At 49.0% G+C, this 22,809-nt stretch overlaps 1 protein-coding gene across 1 annotated transcript in view; it reads left to right on the top strand.

The window, feature by feature from the left end:
- The window catches only part of Myo16 (myosin XVI), a 373,810-nt gene that overhangs the window by 291,176 nt on the left and 59,825 nt on the right, over positions 1-22,809 (top strand). The window contains 5 exon segments of the mRNA XM_051169490.1: positions 2,477-2,573; positions 7,705-7,933; positions 9,595-9,754; positions 9,756-9,861; positions 16,281-17,489. Of these exon segments, the coding sequence (XP_051025447.1) occupies positions 2,477-2,573; positions 7,705-7,933; positions 9,595-9,754; positions 9,756-9,861; positions 16,281-17,489 (1,801 nt within the window).

Genomic DNA, 22,809 nt, shown 5'->3' on the forward strand with positions numbered 1-22,809 from the left:
TTCCTTGTGTGTGAGAGAACATGTGTAACAAGTGTTTGCTTGCTGCCATCGTCCTGTAGTGAGTCGTGAGCTCCCTGAGGATGAGGATCAGCACCTTGCTTCTCCAGCTCGCACACACAGTGATCAGATAGCCCCACTCTGGTGTTTGCCTGGCTTCAGGGGATGTCTCCAGCTGCGTCCTGCTCAGGACCCCGTGGAGGCGAGGCTGCAGACTGGAGCCCCCTCCTGCTCTGTACTTGCTGGTTCCTCCATGTGCTCTGCTTCCAAGCACCAGGTCTCTCTGGGATTTCATGCTGCTTCGGTCTTGCGTTGTTTGAGAAGTCCCTGTCACAACGTGGTGTTAGGTGTATTTTGCTTGGGGTTCAGTTTCCCAGCATGAGTCGAGCCCCCCAGATGTGGTGCAGAGAGAAGCAGCTTCTCCTTCCCCATGTGCACCTCACAGATTTGTTCCGCAGAGCTCAGAGGCCATGTTCCTCTGCCCACTGCCAAAGTGAGTCAGCACTCAGAGGAATAAAGAGGCCACAAACTGTGGAACAGTGTGTGTCTTAGTCAGAATGTCCCTTGCTGCAGCAAAACACCATGTCCAAAAAGCAAGTTGGGGAGGAAAGGATGTATTTGGCTTACACTTCCATGTCACAGGCCATCACTAAAGGAAGTCAGGGCAGGAACTCAAATAGGGCAGGAGCCTGGAGGCAGGAGCTGATGCAGAGGCCATGGAGGGTGCTGCTTACTGGCTTGCTCCCCATGGCTTGCTCAGCCTGCTTTCTTATAGCACCCAAGACCACCAGCCCAAGCATGTCCTCACCCACAATGGGCTGGGCCCTCCCCCATTGATCACTAATTGGGAAAATGCCTTACAGCCAGATCTCATGGAGGTGTCTCCTCAACTGAGGCTCCTACCTCTATGATGACTCCAGCTTGTGTCAAGTTGACACACAAGCAGCCAGTGCAGTGAGGGAAGGAGAATTGCAGTAGGACAGGGGAAGCATGGACACTGATCAGAAACAACTTCCCTGGGTGACTGCCTCAGACTTCAAACTGGGAAAAAACTAAGTAAGGTGCATGGCTGCTCAACCCAAGAGCCGTCAGGAAGGGAGCGGAGAGCTCTCTCCACTGACCCGCCCCATCGTCCCAGCTGGCAGGATGCAAGTTCGGGGCCACACTAAAACTGCCGTCCAGTCAGATGGTGGACCTCAGTTAGGACATGCTTCCCTGGGAAGCTGGGATCTATAGGTGTGTTTGGAGTTACTTTGTGAAGAGGCACACAGAGTCCTCCAGCATCCTGAAGACAAGTGACAATTGTGCCCTATAAACCCTTCCAATACCTAGTGATGCGGACATGCATGCCAGCCTCTAGTGCCACTGTTGTACAGTGTAGACTGAGAGCTGCTGTCACTTTTATGTCCCCTACTCATGCTTGGGAGCTTGCATGCTAGTCTTCTTAGGTTAATGGTCGTTGTCTCACGTGATAAGCTCATGATCATGAAAGTTACCGTGACAACGTTTGGTGGTTACGTGGCAGAGCAGAACTCCAGGCGTCCTCCACACTTCCTGCTAGGACACAGCAGGATCCTCCAAAGTTAGCCTTCCCTTCCTCTCCAGATGCCTTGGAGCCCTCGCTTTGTGAGGGACCCTTCTCACACAGCCCCCTACTCTCTAGTTTCTTAGACAAGAAATGCAACACATAGTAAAAAAAAAAAAAAGAAGAAAAAAATCATTTTAAAACCACATGGCTGCGGCTTGCCATTCTGGCTTGAAGACATTTTCTGTGTGGCTGTTTTTACCCATGGTGGTACAGGCAGCCGTCGTCACCAGCGGCACAGTGGATAAGCTCAGATGCCTCTAGTGCTTGCCATAGAAGCTGATTTGATGTCATGCTGGAATTCCTTTATAAAACAAAACTGTGGAGGCTCATATCCATGCCACAACTACTGTTGGTGGGAACATCTGTAAAACTGGTGCTCAGAAAGTTCAATAACCACAGAAACATAAATACTTCGTGCACGGTAAGCCACGCTGCTATGGGGAGAAAGGGCCGGGCTAAGACAACAGTTGGTGCCATGTCTGTTTGGTCTCAGCCTGTTTGTGGGGTTTGGTTCTTTGGTGCTACACCAGGTTCTTCCTCCCTGCTGTGAGTGGGGGGAACAGGAGGTGGTAGTCACTCCTGAGAGACGAGGGGCCCTGCTCGGGGGGGGGGGGGGCGAGGCTCTTCAGGCCAGTGCTATCTTTACGCAATGAGAAGGCCAACTCTATTGTGCAGCCACTGTGCCAGCAGCACATGCGTGTTTTCACACACTTGGTGATGATGCACACATAGCCCACTAATGTTCTAGAACAAATTGCCTTGTGTTTTGATGAAATAACAAGTGCTATAAAATAAGAGATAAATTCCTTGGTTAATTTTGTTACTTGTAGTTTCCAATTCTCTGCTCCAAAAATCTCCAGCCTGACCATTTCCCTGACTTTCGTGTTGCAGATGGGAGTCCGCAAAGTGTTCCTGAAGTACTGGCTTGTGGACCAGCTCAGTGACCTGTGGCTGCAGCTGCAAAGGAAGATTGTAACGTGCCAGAAAGGTGAGTGCACATAAGCACTCAGACGTTTAGGATGTGAGTTTCCAAACCACTCGGTGTGCCTCTGGGTCAGCGTCACAGGGCGCCTTGAACCCACTTGATGATGCTTGATCAAGGCACCTGGCTCCTGGTACCCACTTGTGCTACTCAGCTCACTCTGTACCAGCCCCTGCGTCGGTGCTCGGAGACGTTGCATGCTTTGCTGGTTATAGTCTATATGAAATTATATAAGTTCTCACCTCAGTCATAATTTGGGGGAAGAAATAAACATCTTAACATTTCTGCATTCTGTACTTTGCAGACTGACAATTGTATTGGCAGTGAGATTGTAGCTGGAAACTTGCAATGGAAAAACCCACCTGGCACCGCGCTGCAGCCGTGGTGCATGTCTCACGGGTGCTAGGATCCAACCAGCCAATTGTCCAAACGGCATTTTCTGTAACCCTCCTTAAGGCTTGGAAAACCCTTGATTCTGTTTTCCTGTAGGGAGCAATGACAATATTTGGTGTGATTTATTTTATGGCTGTTGGCATCTATTTCATTATAACTTTGGGAGAGATTTCACTTTGAATTTGTTTTCTATCCAAATCCAAATGACTACTAAAAATGTGCAATTTTTTTTCAAAACAGCCATACCTCACATGAAATGGATATAATCAGTACTTTTTTAAAACTGTGTGTATGAGTGTGCTTGTGTGTCTGTGTGTGTGTCTGTGCGTATGCGCATGCGTGTGTGCATACATGTGTATCTTTTGTGTAGACATGGAAAGAACAGAGATCAATACTGAGTAGCTTCCATTACTGTTCTCTACCTGTTGTTTGAGACAGGGTCTCTCAGTAGCCCTGGAACTCACTCAGTTAGCTATGACTGCTGAGCAGCAGGGCCCCAGGCCCCACCTATCGACTCTTCTGGTTCCAAGTCTTCTCACCTCCAGTCATGGGCATGTAAACCAGCTTTTTCACAGGAGCATGTGGTGTCTAAACTCTGGTCTGCATGCTTTTCTTTTCTAGCAGCCACACTGCCCGCCGAGCTGTCCCGTCAGCCCTCTTTAAGCAGATTTTTATGAGTTCAATAGAAGGAGAAATTAGTCCTTCTGTCGATTTTTAGCAGGTCTGAGATGTGTTTGAAATTTTCTCAAGCCAGGAAATCTGCTAGATACATGTTACATATGAGCTGCCTCCCAGTTTGTCATATTTTTCCTGTGTGGGTCCTGTTTGGTTGTGGCCTTGTGAGAAATCTCCAGTGGGTCCCCTCAGTCTCTAATGATTAAAAAAAAAAAACAAAACAAAACAAAAAAAGGCCCTGCCATATGGAGATTTTTAACACATCCAGTTTAAATCTTGGCCAAAGTTAGGAACTTTGTTCTAAGTCAGCTTTCTTTTTGGCCACTTCAGGCCTGTCCTTGCAGGACAGCCCCCAAGGGAAAGATTATGGTCCTGGTCACCGGATCTCAGGTGCCTCTAGGCTGTGCTGGGTCAAGAGGAGAGGGAAGAGGAAGAGGGAAGGGGGAGGAGGAGGAGGGGGAAGAGGAGGAGGAGGGAGGAAGGAGGGAGGGAGGAAGGGAGGGAGGGAGGGGAGAACAGTGGTGACTGCAGGAACTGTTGCAGGCATATTGTGACCCAGCAGTGGTGTTCCTGGCTGGGACAGATTCACAGTGCTCTCTACAAACACCCCCCGGAAGCATTTCTCTGGTTTCCTGCACTCACTGACAGCTGTTCCATGGCCAGCACCTTGTCACTGACTCTCAGACCCTGGTCACCGACCGTCATCCCTTCTCCCAGCAGACATCTCTTCCCTGAAAACTACCCTGCTCTGGAGAAAGAGACAGCCAGACACCCTTATAGGCACCTTGTGTCCTGTTGGCCACAGCTGTGACTTTGGGGCCCTGAAGCCTGCTGTGTCCACCCAGTTCCAGCAGCCAAGTAGCAAGCTCTCAGGCTCCTCTTTAGAAGCCTTGTTTCTAGCTCGTGGCTCCGAGTCCCCTCCTCTCTGGCTTATGATAAATGAACCCCTGTGACTTGAGCATCCATGCAGGGGAGATGCCCTGATGCTGGTGGGGACTCCTTGGAACCTCACCCTGGAACGCCCCACTCCAGGTGGCATCTGCACCCCTGCCTCACCTGGAGGCTGGTTGTAAATGCGGTTTTAGCACCACCACATAGTGACTGAATCCAAACTTGGCTCTTAGCCACAGGGAATCTGGATCAGGAAGAGCACACCATTCTATGTGTGAACAGTGTCAGGCACCCTGGTGCTCCTGGGAAGTGTCCTTAAATATAACTAGAGGAGTCTGTGCCCCCTGTTCACATGGCACCCACTCGAAATGTCTCCTCTACTTAGCCTCACAGACGCAGTTCCTCTGTAACCAAGGAGGAGCGGGGCATGAGCTGGACTCTGCCGCTCACCTTTCTGAACATAACAATGGAGACCAGCCTTGAAGATGGCATTGAGATAAAAAAAAAAATACATAATTTCATTTTGAATAAATTGAACAATGAACACACAAAAAAAAAAAAAAAAAAAAAAAAAAGCACTTTAGAAACCACAGGCTTTCAAATGTGAACATTAGTGACTGATTTTTATTTCCTTGTCTCCTAGAATTGACATTAAATTCACACTTAAAATATACATAATCTGGAGACATTTCCATTTTTCAATTACACTTTTTTGTTGTTAGCAAATTTTTGGAGAAAAGAAATTTTCTCCAAACTGTAAATAAAGCAGCCAGTGGCCAAGCAGCAAAAAGGGGCTTTAAAACCGTAGACAAATAAACCTTGCTAGGCTGGGCGTGGTGGCGCACGCCTTTAATCCCAGCACTCGGGAGGCAGAGGCAGGCGGATCGCTGTGAGTTCGAGGCCAGCCTGGTCTACAAAGGGAGTCCAGGATGGTCAAGGCTACACAGAGAAACCCTGTCTCGAAAAACCAAAAAAAAAAACAAAAAATAAACTTTGCTGCCCATTTCCAGCAGGCTTGTATCTGTGACCCTTTGTTGAGAAAGATAGCTTCAGCCACCTGTGTGACTTTATTAAAGACCCTAAGAGGCTGCCAGTAGGAAAGAGTAAGGAGATGGCGTCCTCTGTCTGTGGGATAGCAGGCTCCCTGCATGAACAAGGGGGCGTCCTGGGAGTCTGGCGTTTACTTTCTGTGTTAGTCTGCCCTTTAGTTCAAGAGCTTGGTCCTCCTGTCTGTTGCCACTGTCGCCTTTGGAAGGCCAGTGACTGTTTGTGTCCAAATGCAAGAAGAAAAGAAGCAGGCAGAACCCTAGATAAGGGCTCCGGTCCCCTTCGGTGTGCCTGCCACATGTCTGGCACTTCCTCATCTTATTCTGCATGTTATGTTCCTGAAAGTCTGACTTACCTTTTACTGTTATATTTTTGCTGTTTATGGGCTACTGCAGCACAGATACCTTGTAAGGAGCTTGATGCAATCATATTCCAAAGTAACTTTCCAGTTAGCATTGTCATCTGGAGCTAAAATGAGGGAGAACATTGTACCTAACTTTACAACATCTCTTAGGCTGCTCACATGTGTGGCGCCTTCCAGGCATGGGGGAGTCTCACACAGTGATTTCCCCCTGACACTGTCTGTCTTTTTAACCCACAGCTTCCTCTAATCTGAGCCATTTGAAACCTGAAGGGGTGGTTTCTCAGAGGCTAAAAGGCTAATGGCAGAAGTCACCAGTCTGTGCTTGTCCAAGCATCTGCAGGGCCTGGCTCTTGGACCTGCTTTGTCCACATCGGGGATGAAGGCCAGGCCCTTTTCTCAGAAGGCAGCCTGCTCCATTTCCACCCCGCGTTAATTGTTTAGCAAGTTCTTTTATCTATTGATTGCAATATCCTTCCATGTGACTTCCCCTATTGCTGATCTGTGCCCCCAGAGGGCAACAAATCACATCTAGAGGACTCCAGGCTTGCAGGGTGGGGCTGCCTCACAAGCACAGAGGGATCCAAGCCCATGCACTGCCACTCCTTGCTTGTGTTTACTGGAAATGAGAATAATTCCATTATCATTGTGACCAACACAGAGATATCATTATGGGTAACACTGTTTCCATATTAAACGGCATAACTGAGTATCTGAGACAGCCAAATGCCTTTACATGCTGCTTTCTGACTTCTGCTGATCAATTACTGGCTTTACTGTGTTTCCAGTTAATTGTTCCCCAGATTTTATGTATTTTTCTAGACCAGCACTCTTGAGAAACAGGAAAGGTACATTTCCTATTGTCTCTGTAAGAACCTCTGTAGCTCTCAAGGAAGCACCACCCTCTAGGAATTATATCAAAACCCTAGGAGTATTATGAAAAAGTATTTAAAGAACAAATCCCAGGAAGCCTTGAGTGTTTCTGGAATGGTCAGGAATCGTGAAAGACTCTCACTGTATCCCAAGATGGTTTTGGGAGGAGCCACACCTAAGGTCTTCCTCCTTGATTTGGTCCAGGCTATCTATGTCAGCTTGTGCTATAACAAGAAAACAAAAGGATGGAGGTGGCTCTTAAGAATTATGTATAACAAATCTCATTCAGAGAAAAAGTATCTGTCATACTATCCTAATTATATTCTCCTTGCTGTGATAAAAATACCCCAACAAAAGTAACTCAAGGGTTTGTTTGGACTCACACATGGTTCCACAGGGATGTAGTCTCTCTTGGTGGGGAAGATTAGACTGTGGTCTGGTTGGTCACACTGTATCCATACCACTAGGCAAAGACAGGAATTGGTTAGTCACACTGTATTCATACCATGAGGGAGAGAATGAACAGGAAGAGGTTGGTCACACTGTATCCCTACCAGGAGGCAAAGAGTGAACAGGAGGAGGTTGGTCACACTGTATTCATACCATGAGGGAGAGAGTGAACAGGAAGTGGGGCTGGCCTATAAAGCCTTAATATATAACTTGAGGGATTCACTTCCTCCAAAGATGTTCAGTCTCCTAAATGTTCCTCACCAAGTGTTCAAAAATGTGAGGCTATGGGGCACATTTCACATTGAAACAGAGCACTTCCCAATTTGAAATTGGGATGTTCTAGCAAAGTCTTATTCTGTGGTGTGTATGTGTGTGTGTGTGTGTGTGTGTGTGTGTGTGTGTGTGTGTGTTTCTTCCACTGACCTAAGGTTGTGTTCTTTTATAAAGTTATAAGAGGGTTTCTGGCACGCCGGCACTTACTGCAAAGAATGAGCATCAAGCAGCAAGAGGTCACGTCCATCAAGAGCTTTTTACAGAGCACAGAGGACATGGCACTGAAAACCTATGATGCCCTGGTCATTCAGAATGCTTCTGACATTGCCCGGGAACATGACAGGCTCCGAAAGGAGGTCCATGTTGCCTACCACAGGGCCAGGCAAGACGAAGGAGCCAGGAGGTAAGATGGCTCTACGGAGTCAGAGACTTCTGACAGCTCTCTACGCAAAGCTCGATCGAACAGAGAACAGTCGGGGAGCAGAACTGCATGCTATGTTAGTCCAGACACCCCAGCAATCTCAGGGTTGCTTCTCCTGCGAAGCCCCTTCATGAACAACAATCTCCACGTGTAAGTTCAGCCATATAAAATATCATTGCTTTACTGCCATCTTGCTGTCACTTAAGCCTCGCTCAAAGCCATGAGCTAGCAAAATCAGTGAGCAAGACATTTAACCTGCGTCTGCAGGGGCAAGGCATGTAAAGCTGGCTGATAGAAATTTCTGGGAATCTGTCCAAAGAATTCAGACACCACTTTGAAAAGACAAAAGTGGTGAATAAATCAAAACACCTTTATATGAGGCACGCTCCTAGGGAGGGCAAGAACCAGGCTCCTTACACTGACTAGGGAGCTGTCAATTTTTCCTAAAGACCTTGGAAACCTCTCATGTCTCTGCGAAAATGACTTGCCTTTGCCATCACTGCCTGTGTCAAATGATTTTCTTGTTTTTGTTGTTGCTGCTGCTGCTGCTGTAGAAATGGTTATGTGTCTTTACTAATTAGCTCTCAATATCTTAGTGATTAAATACTGGGGGGAAATCTTTTGTACAGAAAACTGAAACTAAACATTACAGGGGGAACAGATTATTCTCTGAGTGGCCCACTCTCATCCTCAGTGACTTCATTTTCTACATGGGTAGCCAGCTCGCGTGCTGCTGGTCTCTAGCCATGTTGATGCTCCGATGCAGACACATATAATTATGAAACAAATGAGAAGAAGCTCCTTGTGAAATGAACTCACCAGTGTCTCACATGAATGGCCCCTCGCATGTGAAGGCAAACAGGGAATTTAAAGCAAGACAGCTAGTCATTTTCAGTGGCTTCCCAAGTCATACTTATTATTTTCCCTACTGGAGCTAAGCAGTCATTTCCAATTTCTCAATTTGGTTATGTGTTTTATTTGCCTGATATAAAATTAAGTGAAGAAACATTTGTCTGCTATTTGTTGATACCAGCAGTTCGCTTGGCACCAGGCAACTGTGCCGAGTCACAGGAAGAAGAATCATAATTCTATACATAATTAGTAACTGCTGGTGAGATTAGATGGAGAGAGAGAGAGAGAGAGAGGATGACAAACTGTAACCTTCCCTTGTTTGGTGTAGAGCACACTCTTCCTGCGAGGGGGGGTGGGCAAGATGGTGATGAACTCCCCACACTGGCTGTAACACTAACTCTCCATTAAGATGGGTTCCCCAGAAATTATCATTCAGATTGAAGCTGTGCCGTTTTCGTTTGCTTAAGAATCAGACTGTGAAAAATTCATTCTGGGATGGCTGATGGGAAGCCCTTCAGGTAGTTGGCGCATTGCTGGGAGAATACTGAAAAGCAGGCAGGACGTTCCCAGTGCTCCATCAGGGCCAGACAGGCCTGGGCAGTCCCCCCCCCCAGGGGGGGGGGAGCAAGCTGCCCAGAACTGCATGCAGATCTTCCATCAAGGCCAGCCAGGAAGGCTGTGCCAGGGAACTCTCTCCTTGTCAGCTCTGCTGACAGGCTCAGCACTGTCACCTGAGTGACACACCTGGGCCTCTTTGCTCTGTTGATGTTTGTGTCTTGTTTTCCCCCAAGAGCTGAAGACCAAGGAGGGTCCCGGCATGTCCTCTCCAGTGTGCCGGTCCCCATGGCAGTGGACAGCCTAGCCCAGGCTCTTGCTGGACCATCCATCCGGTCACCATCACTGCACTCTGTGTTCAGCATGGATGACAGCACTGGCCTCCCATCACCACGGAAAACAGCCTCCACCGAAGCCAAAGCGGGACCCCAACACCCGGCTGAGCGCCTCCTATGAGGCTGTGAGCGCCTGCCTTTCAGCCGCCAAGGATGCAGCCAGTGAAGGTTAGCCAAAGGGGCGGGGGAGGGGGGGGGCCGAGGGGGAGACAAGTGAACGCTGTTCTCAAGGCTCATGTTCAGAGTTCCAGTCTGTGAGTGGCCCTAATATATCTTTAATAGAAATAAATCCAATTGTTGGCTTGCCAGCAGCTTTTTAGTCATTAAATATAAATAATATTCAAATCCTTAAGCCTCTTAGGGGAAAGCTACTTGCGTGTCATTTCCTTCACTCTGGGTCCCACCCCTGAATTGAATTAGCAGCCTCAAGGCCAAAGCAGCTCTGACAGTTGGTTGCTGCTCCATATAAAATTTTCCGCTGATTAAAAGGTACAGATATTCACCAGGCTTCCCTGGTCATGATCTAAAGTTTCAGCCCACCTTGTTAAAACTGTGAGTGGGATGACGGGTTGAGAGGGCAACTGCCACAAAACTCAGTCAGTGAAACTCTTGAGACTGGAGCGATGCGCAGGGCTCTGCTTTGAGTGGTCGAGAAGAGGGGGCGGCTTGGGAGGAGGGGGATGGTGATTATTCTCCATCAGCTCTCAAAGGAACATATATTGTGAGTGCTCGCTAGCAGGGTAGCACTAGACCTGGGAAAACACAACAAATTCTTCTGGAAAGGACACTCACAAATGAATGGGTTCCAGACGAGTATGCGTAGACGTGTGACCACTGCGTACATGCACCACGCGTTCTTTGTGGAAACGAAGTGAACCTTCTCGTAGGGAAGGCTGGGTAACAAACAGGCCACCTCGTGGACTGCTTTCAGCCACAGAACACCGCTGTGGAGAGAAAGAGGTCTGGTGGCAGTGTCAGGAAAGCGGGCAGAGCATCCAGAGCAGTGAGTGGGTCCTACAAAGACATGGGTGTGGAGCTGAGTGACTGCAGTAGTTAGTGGCCCAACAACACAGAAATACAGCCGAACAGCAAACCAGTTTAAACAAAGATCGAGGCTTCTGACCCCAGACAGATGCCTAGAACAGTGGCAGGATTGGAGATTTCTTCAAAGTCATATTCTTTAGTGCCTATGAAGGGCGGCGCCTAGTCTTACTGTAACTCCATATGCCATGTGTAGTTGGTATCTGCAGGAGGCCTGCCCTTTCCTGAACAGAAAAGAGGGAGGGGTGGATGCGGAGGGCCAGAGGGGAGGTATGGAGAGCAGCTAGGAGGAGAGGAGGATGGGGAAACTGAGGTCGGGATAAAATAATAATAATAACAACAACAACATAATGGATCTGAGAACAACAACAAAAAAGGAATAAATAAGAGGGTGACGCCTCAACAGTTAAAAGCACTGGCTGTTCTTCCAAAGACCCAGGTTTGGTTCCCAGTGCTCACGTGGTTGCTAACAATCATCTATAACTCCAGCTCCAGAGGATCTGCTGCCCTCTCCTGACCTGTGGACACCATGCATGCTGTATACATACATACACGCAGGCCAAACACTCACATGTACAAATAAAAATTAATCTTTTTTAAAAGAAAGAATGAGCTAAGAAAGGTGGTCTTTAGAGATATTTTAACTCAGAAGTAAAGACTGCTGTTTTAATGTACCAGCTGTATTACCAAACCTTTGAGGAGGTGATGTGGGGGAATTTCATGTGTCCTCACGTGCAGGGTGCAGGGTGGAGGGTCTCGTGCAGAACGCAAGAGCTTTGCACAAAAGAGAACAGTGGAGGCCAAAGCACAGCGTCAAGGTCTACAGTGGAGGTCCACTGGATGTGGAGTGAGTTAGACCGAGGCTTGGCAGGAAGCTGGCATGCACTTCCACTGGGCCTGTGTGATTCAGCTCCCAGTCAGCAAAGCGCCCCCGAGACGGGGTGGGGAAGCACTGGCACAGTGAGTTGCCAGTGCCAGGGTCCAAGTTCCAGATCCAGGAAGGAATCTTAGAAGGGGGGAGTGGAACAAGAAGATAAGATGTTTGAGCAGTGTGGGCAACCAGCGGCTTACCTCACGTGCTGAGATGGGCGGGATGCGCTGGTGACAGCCTGGGACGCAAACTCGGAGAACAGAACTCCCAAAACACGGAACAAGCGTGAGCAAACCCCATTTCTCCATGCACCCAGCAAGTAGGCTCTGTCGACTCCATGCCTCAGACCGTCTTTGTAAGGCCCAATTCAAGGTCCCCAAGTTCATGAGTATACTAGGAGGACACATTTCTGACCTTGAGGGCCAGAAGTCACGTAGATGTGAGTAAAAGGAAAGTGAGAAGCACAGTTGCAGAGTGGACGCTGTGCTGGAGGCAGAAACAAAAGAGCGATAACAAAAATGCAAGAGGCACTGAGCCTAAGCAGAGCCACACAGGCAGAACAGGAAATCAGGGGTGGGGGTCTTAAATGGACCCTCATAGTCTCTCGCTTTCACCTTATTGTGTTTACATTTTGTGTGGGCCGTGTGTTATTTTCAGAGATAATAGGACCAGGTTGTGCTAGGGTGGATGATGACTTAGATGCCGCTATTTGTGCCTAAACAAAGAACCCCAAAGGGAAGGATTTTGTGTGTGGAAATGTTTCTCTCCTACCAGAGCTTAGGACATGCTGAGCGTGACGTCAGGTAGGAATAGTGTCTCTGAGCTCCTGAGACTGGACATGCAGCATCAGTTGTGAGTTCTAGACACCAACCCTGCCTCAGTGTCCCGCCCTGCAGCCAGGGTTGCTCTAGGGCTTCCTTTCATTGGTATTGTTCAGCGCCGGTGACTCTTTCATGTATGGACTTGGAAACTAAACAAGGAAAATTTCTGACATAAGTACGTTTTAGTTGTCTTTGCAAATAAGCTGGTCACATGTACACACCCAGAAATAGCAACGAGTCCAAATTAGGCAGCAATACTCTAACTATGGCTTCCCCAATTTTAGCTTAGGAAGAATGAAGATTCTTAGTCCTGGGCCACAGAGACTCCAAATGGATAATCAGAAGGCGGAGCAGGAAGCTGCGCTCCCTGTAGCATCACTGCCTTACTCTAGGCAAAGTGCCTACCAAAGCTCCAGCCGTACTTTAAGCAGCAGTATCCAGCTCCCATGGCCATTTCCAGTGGTTAACCTCTTGCTGAGTAGCTGGAAGAAAAGGGGATGCTTACTGACACGAATACTGTCTCAGTATTTCCCATCCTTAGAGCAACCTGTGGCAAATCGTCACAGGCCTCCCTGTGCTGGTGAGGAAACTGAGTCAGGGAGCAGGGTGTGACATGGCCTTGCCATTCAGATATCCAGCTTTGATTCAGCCAGGGACACCCCAGAATCCTCATCTAACAGACTCTTCATTATTTAATACAAAAGACCTTAAAGCCTGAAGGGGAAGCTACATTCATTTCTGATGTTGCTTAGCAACCCACCCAAACAATGATTTAAATAAAATGATGGCTGTTGCTGTCTCTCAGGCTCTGGGTCTCAGGAGATGCTGATTGTCTAATGGTTCCTACTCAAGATCCCACATGAAGGTGGCTACAGTGATCTAGAAGCAGGTCAGCAGGAGACATGAAGTATGTCTCAGCCTCACCTATCTGCCAGGACAGTCCCAGCACCCTGCCCAGGTGTGGGAAAGGAGACATGCATTCAGTCACTTGACAGGACTGAATATGAATCTGTGGCAAATGTTTCAGAAAATGCGGTAGGCTTCACTCCACTCAGAGCTAAACAATTCATTCGCTACTCATAGAGTCGCATAGGTGACATAGCGCCACCACCTCCTGAGGTCCCCAAAGCCTCTTCCAGCATGCCCCCACCCCCAGAGCTTGAGCTTTGGGCTGAACTTCCTTAAACAGAGCAAGTGTTCCTGGCCCCTCGAGGCATGACTTTCTCTTCATGTCCACTTGGATAAGGTTCACTTGACTTCTGACCTAAAGCAACAGTCCACATCTGCTGGACAGGCACGCTCCTGTCTGAAAGGGTAAGTGAGTGATGCACGGGGTCTTCTGCACATACCATTTAGAACAGCAGTCATCTAGTGTTGCTAGGACCTCTACGGGAATGGAGCCCCGCCCCTGACCGTCATCTTCCTAGGCTCTTAAGTTGATGGTCTGGGATCTTCAGGGCTCCCTTTGAATTACAGTCCTTCCTCTAGACAGTGGCATAGCCTCAGGGCTGGTGTTCTCTCAGCCTGCTTCCCACACATGAATTTCTAGGGGCCAGAATCTCTTCTGTGGACATTTCGCCTGCCGTTTTCAGAGCACATGGACACGGTCCCCTTAAAAGCTTTGTGAGCTGTTCATGAATCAGTCCCTAACACATCTCATTAGTCAGCAACCATGTCCACAAATTCTTCTATCTTGGGTTTTCTTCGCTGTCTGAGGCAACACTTAGGCCCGGGGCCTTGCTTCTTTGGAGAGATCAATGCAGAACAGCACAGATCTCTCTGAAGTCTTAATGGGGGTGGTGTTGGCAAGTGCTTGGCTCAAACTTGAGAGCAGGTTTCCTGGAGGCCCGAGTCATTTGTCCATGTTAGATCACCGCGCCCTTTTGAAAGCACACCAGGACGCAATGGCGGCTTCATAGATCAAGAAAACCCTGCTTCCTTTTTGGTACTGTGTTCTTTGCCACATCTCTTTGTTGTACTGCTGGAAGCACCCTAGCAGCAGCTGCCTTGCCCTGCATGAAAGGATCCACAGCAGGCCAGCAAGACATTTTCCATGTGACCTCTCATCACAGCCTGAAGCCCTACGCGCAGCTACAGTCCACTTACAGGTGCCAATATCTGGGCGACATGTCTGGGATTACATAACAAACTTCCCAGAAGGCGGTGACTTTGAATCCAAGTATGTTGCTGGTGTCCTTTCATGGGTCTACAGTATGGCTGGTCACACCAAGCAGTCCCCTTCATACCATGATCATGGCTGTCTCTGCAGCTGGGGCCCTTCACAAGACATTAGTCACAATTTGCTGGATCTGATGGGAAAGTCTTTTGGTTTTTCTGACCTCAGTTCCTTAGCTCCATCCTCAAAGTGCCTTGTTCCTCTCCACATGGCAGCTCTTTCCCTCCCTGAGGCCTCTCCACACATCCCATGGAGGGGCTGCTGTGAGGTGCTCACACTTCTCAAGTGAAGTCAGGGTTCACTCGGAGTGGCACATAACAGAGTGGGAAGCAGGCAGAAGCTGCACCACCGTGACCCAGTCTCTCACCATCACCCTATCAGCACCCCTCTAGGACAGCCAGAGCCCTTCCCAATCAGAGGCCAGCTAGGGGCAATGCTTTCCCACTACAGATCTGTTCCTGTCTGAGCCTATGAAGTGCCTCTGCAGTGGTGTTGGGCCACGCGGCTTCCCAGGCAGTCTGGGGCACGTTCAGGCACTGCTGTGGGTCAGCCCTCTAGCGTAGCCAGTGTTTGCTACTTTGCGGGTTCTTCATTCTTCCACCCTTTCCCCTCTACCCTTTAAATTCCCTAACACTAGACAAGAGAGAAAAAGGGCTAGAGAGGAAAGAGCGATGTTATCATCAGATGACTTCCTGCTGATTAGGGGCATCGAGCTCCTTGGAGCAAGTTTGATCTTGGTCGTCATGATATCTAATTTTTTGTTTCCTCTTTACACATGACTACTTAGCTAGCCACAACCAACAGCAATTAACAACTGATATCCAACCGCCTACTGGGGCTCTAGCGTTTATACACCCTCTGAAAAGTCCCCAGGATTCCAAATGTCACACAGTCGCAGGAACTGTCTGCAGCTGGCAAAAGCACCACATCTGCTAGAGCACGAGGCAAATCGCAGTCAGCTGCTGCTGCAAAGCAGCCCCATATCCCCACACCTGGTATTGAAAAAAAGACTCTTACAATATTCTGTGGGTTTTTTTCCTCACTACACTCTAGGACATTGAAAAGTTATTCACTCTAGCATCTTCCGTTTACGGTAGTTGCCTGTTTGTGGGAGGCCCGGTGTGACACCATCATACAACGATGGCCACAGAGGTAGAAAAATCAACCATACCCTTTGCCATTTCCATTACTGTGTAAGCCCAGGTTTCCAGGACAGCAAAACAGTTTGCTTATGCCCACCAGCTGCCCTCTCAAGAAATGGCTTTCCCATATCACGTGTGTCTACATTGAGGCTTGGGGTGCCCAGACGTCTCACACAATTACAGTTCTATACCCTCACTCACTTGCAAACATCCAGGTCCTGTCACCCTGGAGAGTTGGTGCTGCCTCCTAATGCACGTGTTGCAGTTCCTTTTCTGTGGGCTGTCTTCCCAAGTATACATCCTGTTCCTCTGGTACCAAGACCCAAAGACGGTTTCCCTTAGTAGCCTCAGGCATCTAGGTCCCCCTCTAGGGTCCTATAAGTTGGAAGAAACACAAGCCAGGAGTCTCTTCTGCTCAAAGGACACAAGGGCTATAGCAGCCAAGGTGATCCATGGCAGGGTCACTCAGCTCCATATAGGCCTGGCTTCCCTGAGACATTGCCTACTGACTCCTGCATCTCTGTCTTCTGCCTTAGCTCTGACACGGCCCAGACCCCACAGTGATGATTATAGCGCCATGAAGAAGATTCCCCCTCGGAAGCCAAAGAGAAGTCCCCATACGAAGCTCAGTGGCTCCTATGAGGAGATCTGGGGACCACGGCCTCCTGGCATGATGGGCCAGACAGGCAGGCATCAGGCCGCAGGGACACTGAGTGTGCAGTGGGCCAGGCCTGACTCTGTGCCACAGTGTACACCCCAGCTGCCCCTGCACCTGCCGTTGCCACATGGGGACTACGAGGATGACACTGAGCCCGTGTACATCGAGATGGTGGGGAATGCAGCTAGGGCAGGCGGATCTGAGACTGACAGCCCTGACCAGGGTGAGTCTGTGTATGAGGAGATGAAGTACGTCTTGCCTGAGGAGGGCTGTGGCCCAGGGATGCTCACCTTCCTGCCTGCCTCGCCTCCTCTGTTCTTGGAGACTAGAAAAGCTATCATCTTGGAGGCCAGTGAGGAGAACTGCCAGCCCTTGAAGGAGTGTGACATCCCCCCACCCTTCCCGAATCTGCTTCCCCACAGGCCACCACTCCTAGTCTTTCCTCCCACTCCGGTCACCTGCTCCCCAGCTTCCGACGAGTCGCCACTGACGCCCTTGGAGGTGAAGAAACTACCAGTCCTTGAGACTAACCTCAAGTACCCAGTGCAGTCCGAAGGATCCAGTCCCTTGTCACCACAGCATTCAAAAGCCCAGAAGGGAGATAACGACCAGCCAACATCCCCTGGCTTTCCTGTGTTTAATGGGCCCAGCCGAGTCTCACCACCTCCCACGCCACCCCCGCCCCCAGGGCCGCCACCTGCACCCTGTGGACCACCTCCTGCACCCTCTGGGGCAGCCCCTGCACCCTGCCGGCCACCCACACACTTCGCCTTCCCACCAGATTCTGTCTTAATCACTGCAGCTAAAGCACCGACTAACCCTGACCTGCCCAGAGCGCAGCCAAAACCCAGCTCGGCCCCAGTACTGGGTCCCTGCAGCACCTTTGCCAAGGCTCCGTATTCACCCGGAAGGACAGCCAGACCAGACCTCAGGAAGGCCTCATCCACTTTCTCCCCACCAAGCCCGTACAGTCCACCCAACAGCAGGCCACTGTCCAGCCCACTGGATGAGCTGGCCAGCCTTTTCAGCTCGGGAAGGAGTGTGCTGCGCAGGTCTGCGGCGGGACGCAGGATCAGGGAGGCTGAAGGTAAGCAGAGACCTCGTGGATTCCTGCTGTGTGTGTGCGCGCGCGCACGTGTGCATAGCACGAGCCATATCTTCTGTGCATGACCATTCAGAGTAAGCGTTACTCTAAAAACTGGTACTCCAGAAACTGGTCTCGGCAACCAGTAGCAGTAACCTAGATCTTTCTGTGACTTCTCAACGCCACACGCTGACACGACTTGACAAATTAGTGCTTGAGGCCTGTAAGCTAGAGCAATATTGAGATGCACCTACCCAGTCTTGTTGCTGCTGTTTTCCTGTGATGCTTCCTTACAACTTTGTGTCCTCTGCTGTTATGGTGTTGCTGATCCACATTTGATTCGCTGTTATCCACCACCCATCCTTCTGTCCCATGTGAGTCTCACTTTGGGCCATAGTCTATGGCATTGTCATTGGTTCAGTTACTCCCTTGTCCCTAACACCACTCACCTGGGTGCGGCCCTGGATGGTCGGGTCTTCCTCTCTCACAAAACAACCAAGGGAAGAGCGAGGCCTGGCTCCATTTTTGTTTTCTCAGATGAAGCCCGGTTGAAGGGAAAGTCCCTGGCTACTCCACTGGGCCGGGGTTAGGCTACTGCAGCTAGAGGCAGCCGCCAGTAATAAGAAACACCCTGCGTTCCGCAGCCAAGGGACGGAGCCAGCAACACCGTTCCATGAGGATGTTCCGACAGTCTCTGATAGGAGCTCAGCACGTGTCTTCATTCCCCCCTCCGCAATGAGCTGTGCTCGCAGATCCAACAGTCACAGAGAAAAATGCATGTTTCGTGTTCTTTTACAAAGTATCTTCTCAGTGTTTTGTCTTTTGGAGAAGAAATGAGGCATTTTGCTATGCCAAGGAGAAGGGTACTAGCCAGAGCCCCACGTCCCATGGAGGACGGAAGTGCCTGGTGCCTGAGCTGCTTCAGACAGGAGGTGTCTGCCACGGCAAGCACAGGGACTGACTGCTAGAAGTGGGCCCTGGGGCACGGTGGTCTGTGTGCTCATCAGCGTGCTTGTTCCTCAAGGAGGAATTGTGCAAACATGCTAGCTCCCCTGGTTTGGTGAAAGCAGGATCTTAAATAATAAAATTAGGAAAAAATGGAAACCAATATGAACAAAGCAGGCCAGAGCTAAGGACCTCTGACAAGGGAATGAATAGCCACTCCCCAGCTATGCCTCAGTGCAGCTAATTATTTGTTTAACTAACAATTTCTTCTTAATTATAGGCTATTAGTAAATTCAACTATACTTGTAAGGAGCAGCAAAATGTTGTAATTCTACAAGTCCTGCTTTATTCCAACAGCCAAAAATGGACCCCAAAAAGAGAGCATTAAATAATGTCCCCCCCAAAACTGCTATTTGGAGCTAAAACTCTAAAAGTGTACTGGAGTCCTATCAAATATGTCATCCTATAGGTCAGAGCTGGGTAGGTTCTTCTAGATTCCTTTCTGTCAAAAGTGGTGAAGTCCATATAAGTCTAGACAGAGCCCCCTTGAGGTTTCTAACCTGGGGAGATGGCTCAACAGTTAAGAGTGTTACTCTTCCTGGGGTGCAGGCTCTGTTCCAGCACCTACATCACGTAGCCCACAGTCACCTGCATCCCCAGCTCCAAGGGGTCTGAAGGCCTCTTCTAGCCTCCACAAGTGCCCATGCATAAGATGGACACACATACGCACAGTGAAGCCTCCAGACTGCAGAGCCAGTGAGGAGTGTCAGAGGCCTCCAGGCATGTCCTGTGTTTGCTCCCCTCCCCAGATAAAATCAGCTGCACTGCGACTGAGAAATTATAGCATAGCTATGCTCCTACTTTGAGTTTTCACAAAATACATTCTAATCTGATCTGATTTAAAAAAATTGATTTGAACCATTTATGGTCACTGCTATAATACCAGAGCTTAGGAGTAAGAGCCGAGCCTTCCCTGCTCAGATGGAGGAGTTCCTGACACTCACTTGCAGGTTCTCCCTGGCCTGGGAGGGGAATAGGTTTACACGTTGGCTTGTGAGGTAAAGCAAGCTGATCTGTGACAATGTGAAAGGGCTTATGGTGAGATATGGAAGGCAGGGCTTTAATGCCCCTGCTGTGTGCTAGCGTGGCTGACATGACTATTCAGGCTTACATAGTTTTATCCTCAGGAGAGTAAATCTACTTTCTACTGAAAGGTCCGCAGGCTGTTATTCACAGTGTACTGTAGCCCAGGGATCGCTTCCTTCAACATTCCCAGTTGCCTTTGTCCTCCTTATGTTGAAAGACATTTTTATACCTAAAATCGCCCTAGGCACTGACTCATCTAGTGTGTGGCTAGTTCACCCTGGTGGTAGGCACCAGTGGTGGTTCAGATTCATTCCTGGATGGCCATGAGGTGTGGAGGCTCACATGCATGATGGTTTGCAGTGTTTCTCTGGTTTTGTTTGGCATGGTGACCTTGAGGGCATTAAATTGTCAGTGAATCCCTCGTTGTAGGTATTTGGAGTACAAATGTGTTATGCAACAGTCAGTGAGAAATTGTATACAGAAGTGAGGTTCTTTGCTGTATAATTTTATCCCATGACTGTTCTCTGTAGGATTTCATGTGTAACAGTGTTAATTAAAATAGTACTCTTTTGTGTTTATTTTTGAGACAGAGTCTCAATACGTAGCCTAGGCTGGCCTCCAACTTGTAGCAGTCAGTCCCCTTGCCTTATCCTCTAGGGTGCTGGCATTATAGGCATGAGTCACCACGCTGAGCTTTGGATTTTCCCTGTGAGCCAAGGAATCATGTAAATTCTAATAGTACAGAGCACAGAGTTGGAGAATTGTCACATGCACTGAAAAGATTAGCAGTGCTGGGGTAACAGCAGTGGGGCTCCGGCACTGTTCCAGCAGCCTGCCGCTCCCACACTCTGTTCTAAGGTACCTGCAACAAATGCCCAAATTACAGGTAGGGAAACCAAGGCTCAGAGAAATCATAAGTTTGCTCAGAGTTCCTTGGCTAGTGGGAGTTAAAGCCTGACAGGATGACCCTTTCCCATAATCCTTTGCACAATTCTGCCTGAGAAAAGATCGGGGTGTGTGTGTGAAGAGGTTAAATACACATTTTATCACTGCAATGTGACAAGTCATAGAGCTTGGGTGGAGAAGACCCACAAATGTTGAACATGTACTTTTCAGATTACAGGTTAACAGTCATATAAAATTCTAAAAACCGATTTAGGCCGATTTGGGCCTTGAGGTGAAAAATAACTAGATAATTATCTGCCTTTGTTCTACAAAAGCTAAAGTCCTGGCTAATTGACATATGGTTTTCATCTGGTGGTTTGATTGCCATGCTAATTATTTCTAGTCGCTTCCTTTGAAAATTTGAGGCCTTCGTAGGGGCTCACAGAGACTGAACCCCCAACCAGGGAGCCTTCCGGGAGCTGACCTAGGCCCTCCACACAAGTGCTGCAGTCATGTAGCTTGCTCTCTTGCGGGACCCTAACGGTGGGAGCAAGGGCTGTCTCTGACTCTGTTGTCTGCCTGTGGGACCCTTTCCTCCTGCTTTGCTGCCTTGTCTAATCTCAGTAGAAGAGGGCAAGCCTCATCTTTAACCGCAACTCGATATGCCAGAGCTGATTAATACCCATGGGAGGCCTCTTTTCTGAAGAGAAATGAAGGAAGGGTGGTGTGGGGGAGGGGGACAGGGAGGAGAGGAGGAACTGCAGTTGGGATGTAAATTAAATTAATTAATTATTAAAAAGAAAGCAAAGAAAGCGTGAGGCCCAATTCGAGCAGCGGGCGAGGCCGGGCCACTAGGAGGCACCCTTGCTCTGAGTGGTAGTTCAGGCCGGATGGGTTTATCCGAGTGAGTTCATAGTGAAAGTCAGTGGGAGCACGTTCTTCACCCACTGGAGAGGATCCGGAGATGAGGCCTCCATGAAAATACAGCACAGGCAGAGTTAAGGCGAGTCTCACCCACAAGCTATTCCTTAAAAAAGAAAACAGAAACACTCGTTTCATTACTTCCTGGCCTCCTGAATCCAGACAGTACAGACTGCTATACACCACACCTTCCACGCAGTAGCTGGACTGAATGTTCGTTCTATGGGAAAAGTCTACCTTCAGTAGAGCGTAAGTATAGATGAAGACAGACACAGAGATGTCTCCTGAGTCCAGCCGCTCTCGGCGCGTTCGCTTAAGGTTGGGTTAGCCTGGGTGGAAGTTACTGTACGTTTCAAGCATTCTACTCGGTTACATAAACGTTCCAGATATGGATACTTTGAGTTTGGGAGTCAGAGTTTGACAAATGAAGTTTTATTAGAATGGTGTTTTCATTTCATAATGTTGTTTGTTTTAGAAGGGCCTTAAATATTGCCTGAGGATGATTTTGAATGTACCACAGGGACTAGGTTACAGAGGGCACCCTGCGGCCTGTGCTGTGTTGTCTCTTCTGCCCCCACCAGTCCCTGTCACTGGGTGTCACTGGGTGTCACTGGGTGAACCAGAAGCACGTGCCAGGCGCAAGTCTTTGTTAATATTTATAAACACGAGTGCTTCAAGGGGAAAGGTGCGTTCCTGAGTCCCTTTCCCTCAGACCAAGTAGTCACTGCTCCCACTCTGCTCCAGTGAGGGTGTCCCACTACCCACAGCAAAGCCGACTATCTACACACAGCGATGCGCAGGCCTTGCGGACCACGAAACGCAGCCCGGCCAGAGCCCCCATTCAATTTTGGCGACACTTCCCAGAAGCGCTATAGGGGAAAATACATGTTTCTAAATACTCCATCCAGACACTGCTAAATGTGAAAGACTGAAATTTAGAATTTCCATGTCATCCTGTGCTGGAAGACAATGTCAGTGGCATCTTGGGTCAGTATCTCATGAAGCTTTGATGCTTCTGTGCCAGGTACAGTGCAAGCACCTGGGCATTGTTGGCATAGAGAAACCAGGTGCCTCCCGACTCCTGACTTGCCAACAGGAATTCCTGCCTTCTCACTCAGGCTCCCTGTTCGCACATGCCTGCTCTCTGCCGATGGTGTTTGAAGCAGAAATTACAACAGTATTGCCATTTAATCTCTGATGTATTCAGATGAGATGGCAGCACAAGAAATTAGTCTGCCTTATGCAAATCTTGACCTCAAATAATAGGAGGCTTCGCGCAGGCCTCTCGCCCATGGGCAGAGCCTGTGTCATCATGTTCAAGGCTGCTTGGTTCTCCCTCTGCCCCACATGTCATCCTCTGTGGCGTGTGCTTGAGTGTGGGCATGCTCCTGGATGGAAGTCAAAGGTAGTAGCCCTAAGGCTCATGAATATTACCAAGAGTGTGGACAGACCCAGCACACAGTCACACTGCTATGTAAGTCTCTTC

The sequence above is a fragment of the Acomys russatus genome, chromosome 27 (assembly GCF_903995435.1).
Source record: "Acomys russatus chromosome 27, mAcoRus1.1, whole genome shotgun sequence".
Taxonomy (NCBI): domain Eukaryota; kingdom Metazoa; phylum Chordata; class Mammalia; order Rodentia; family Muridae; genus Acomys; species Acomys russatus.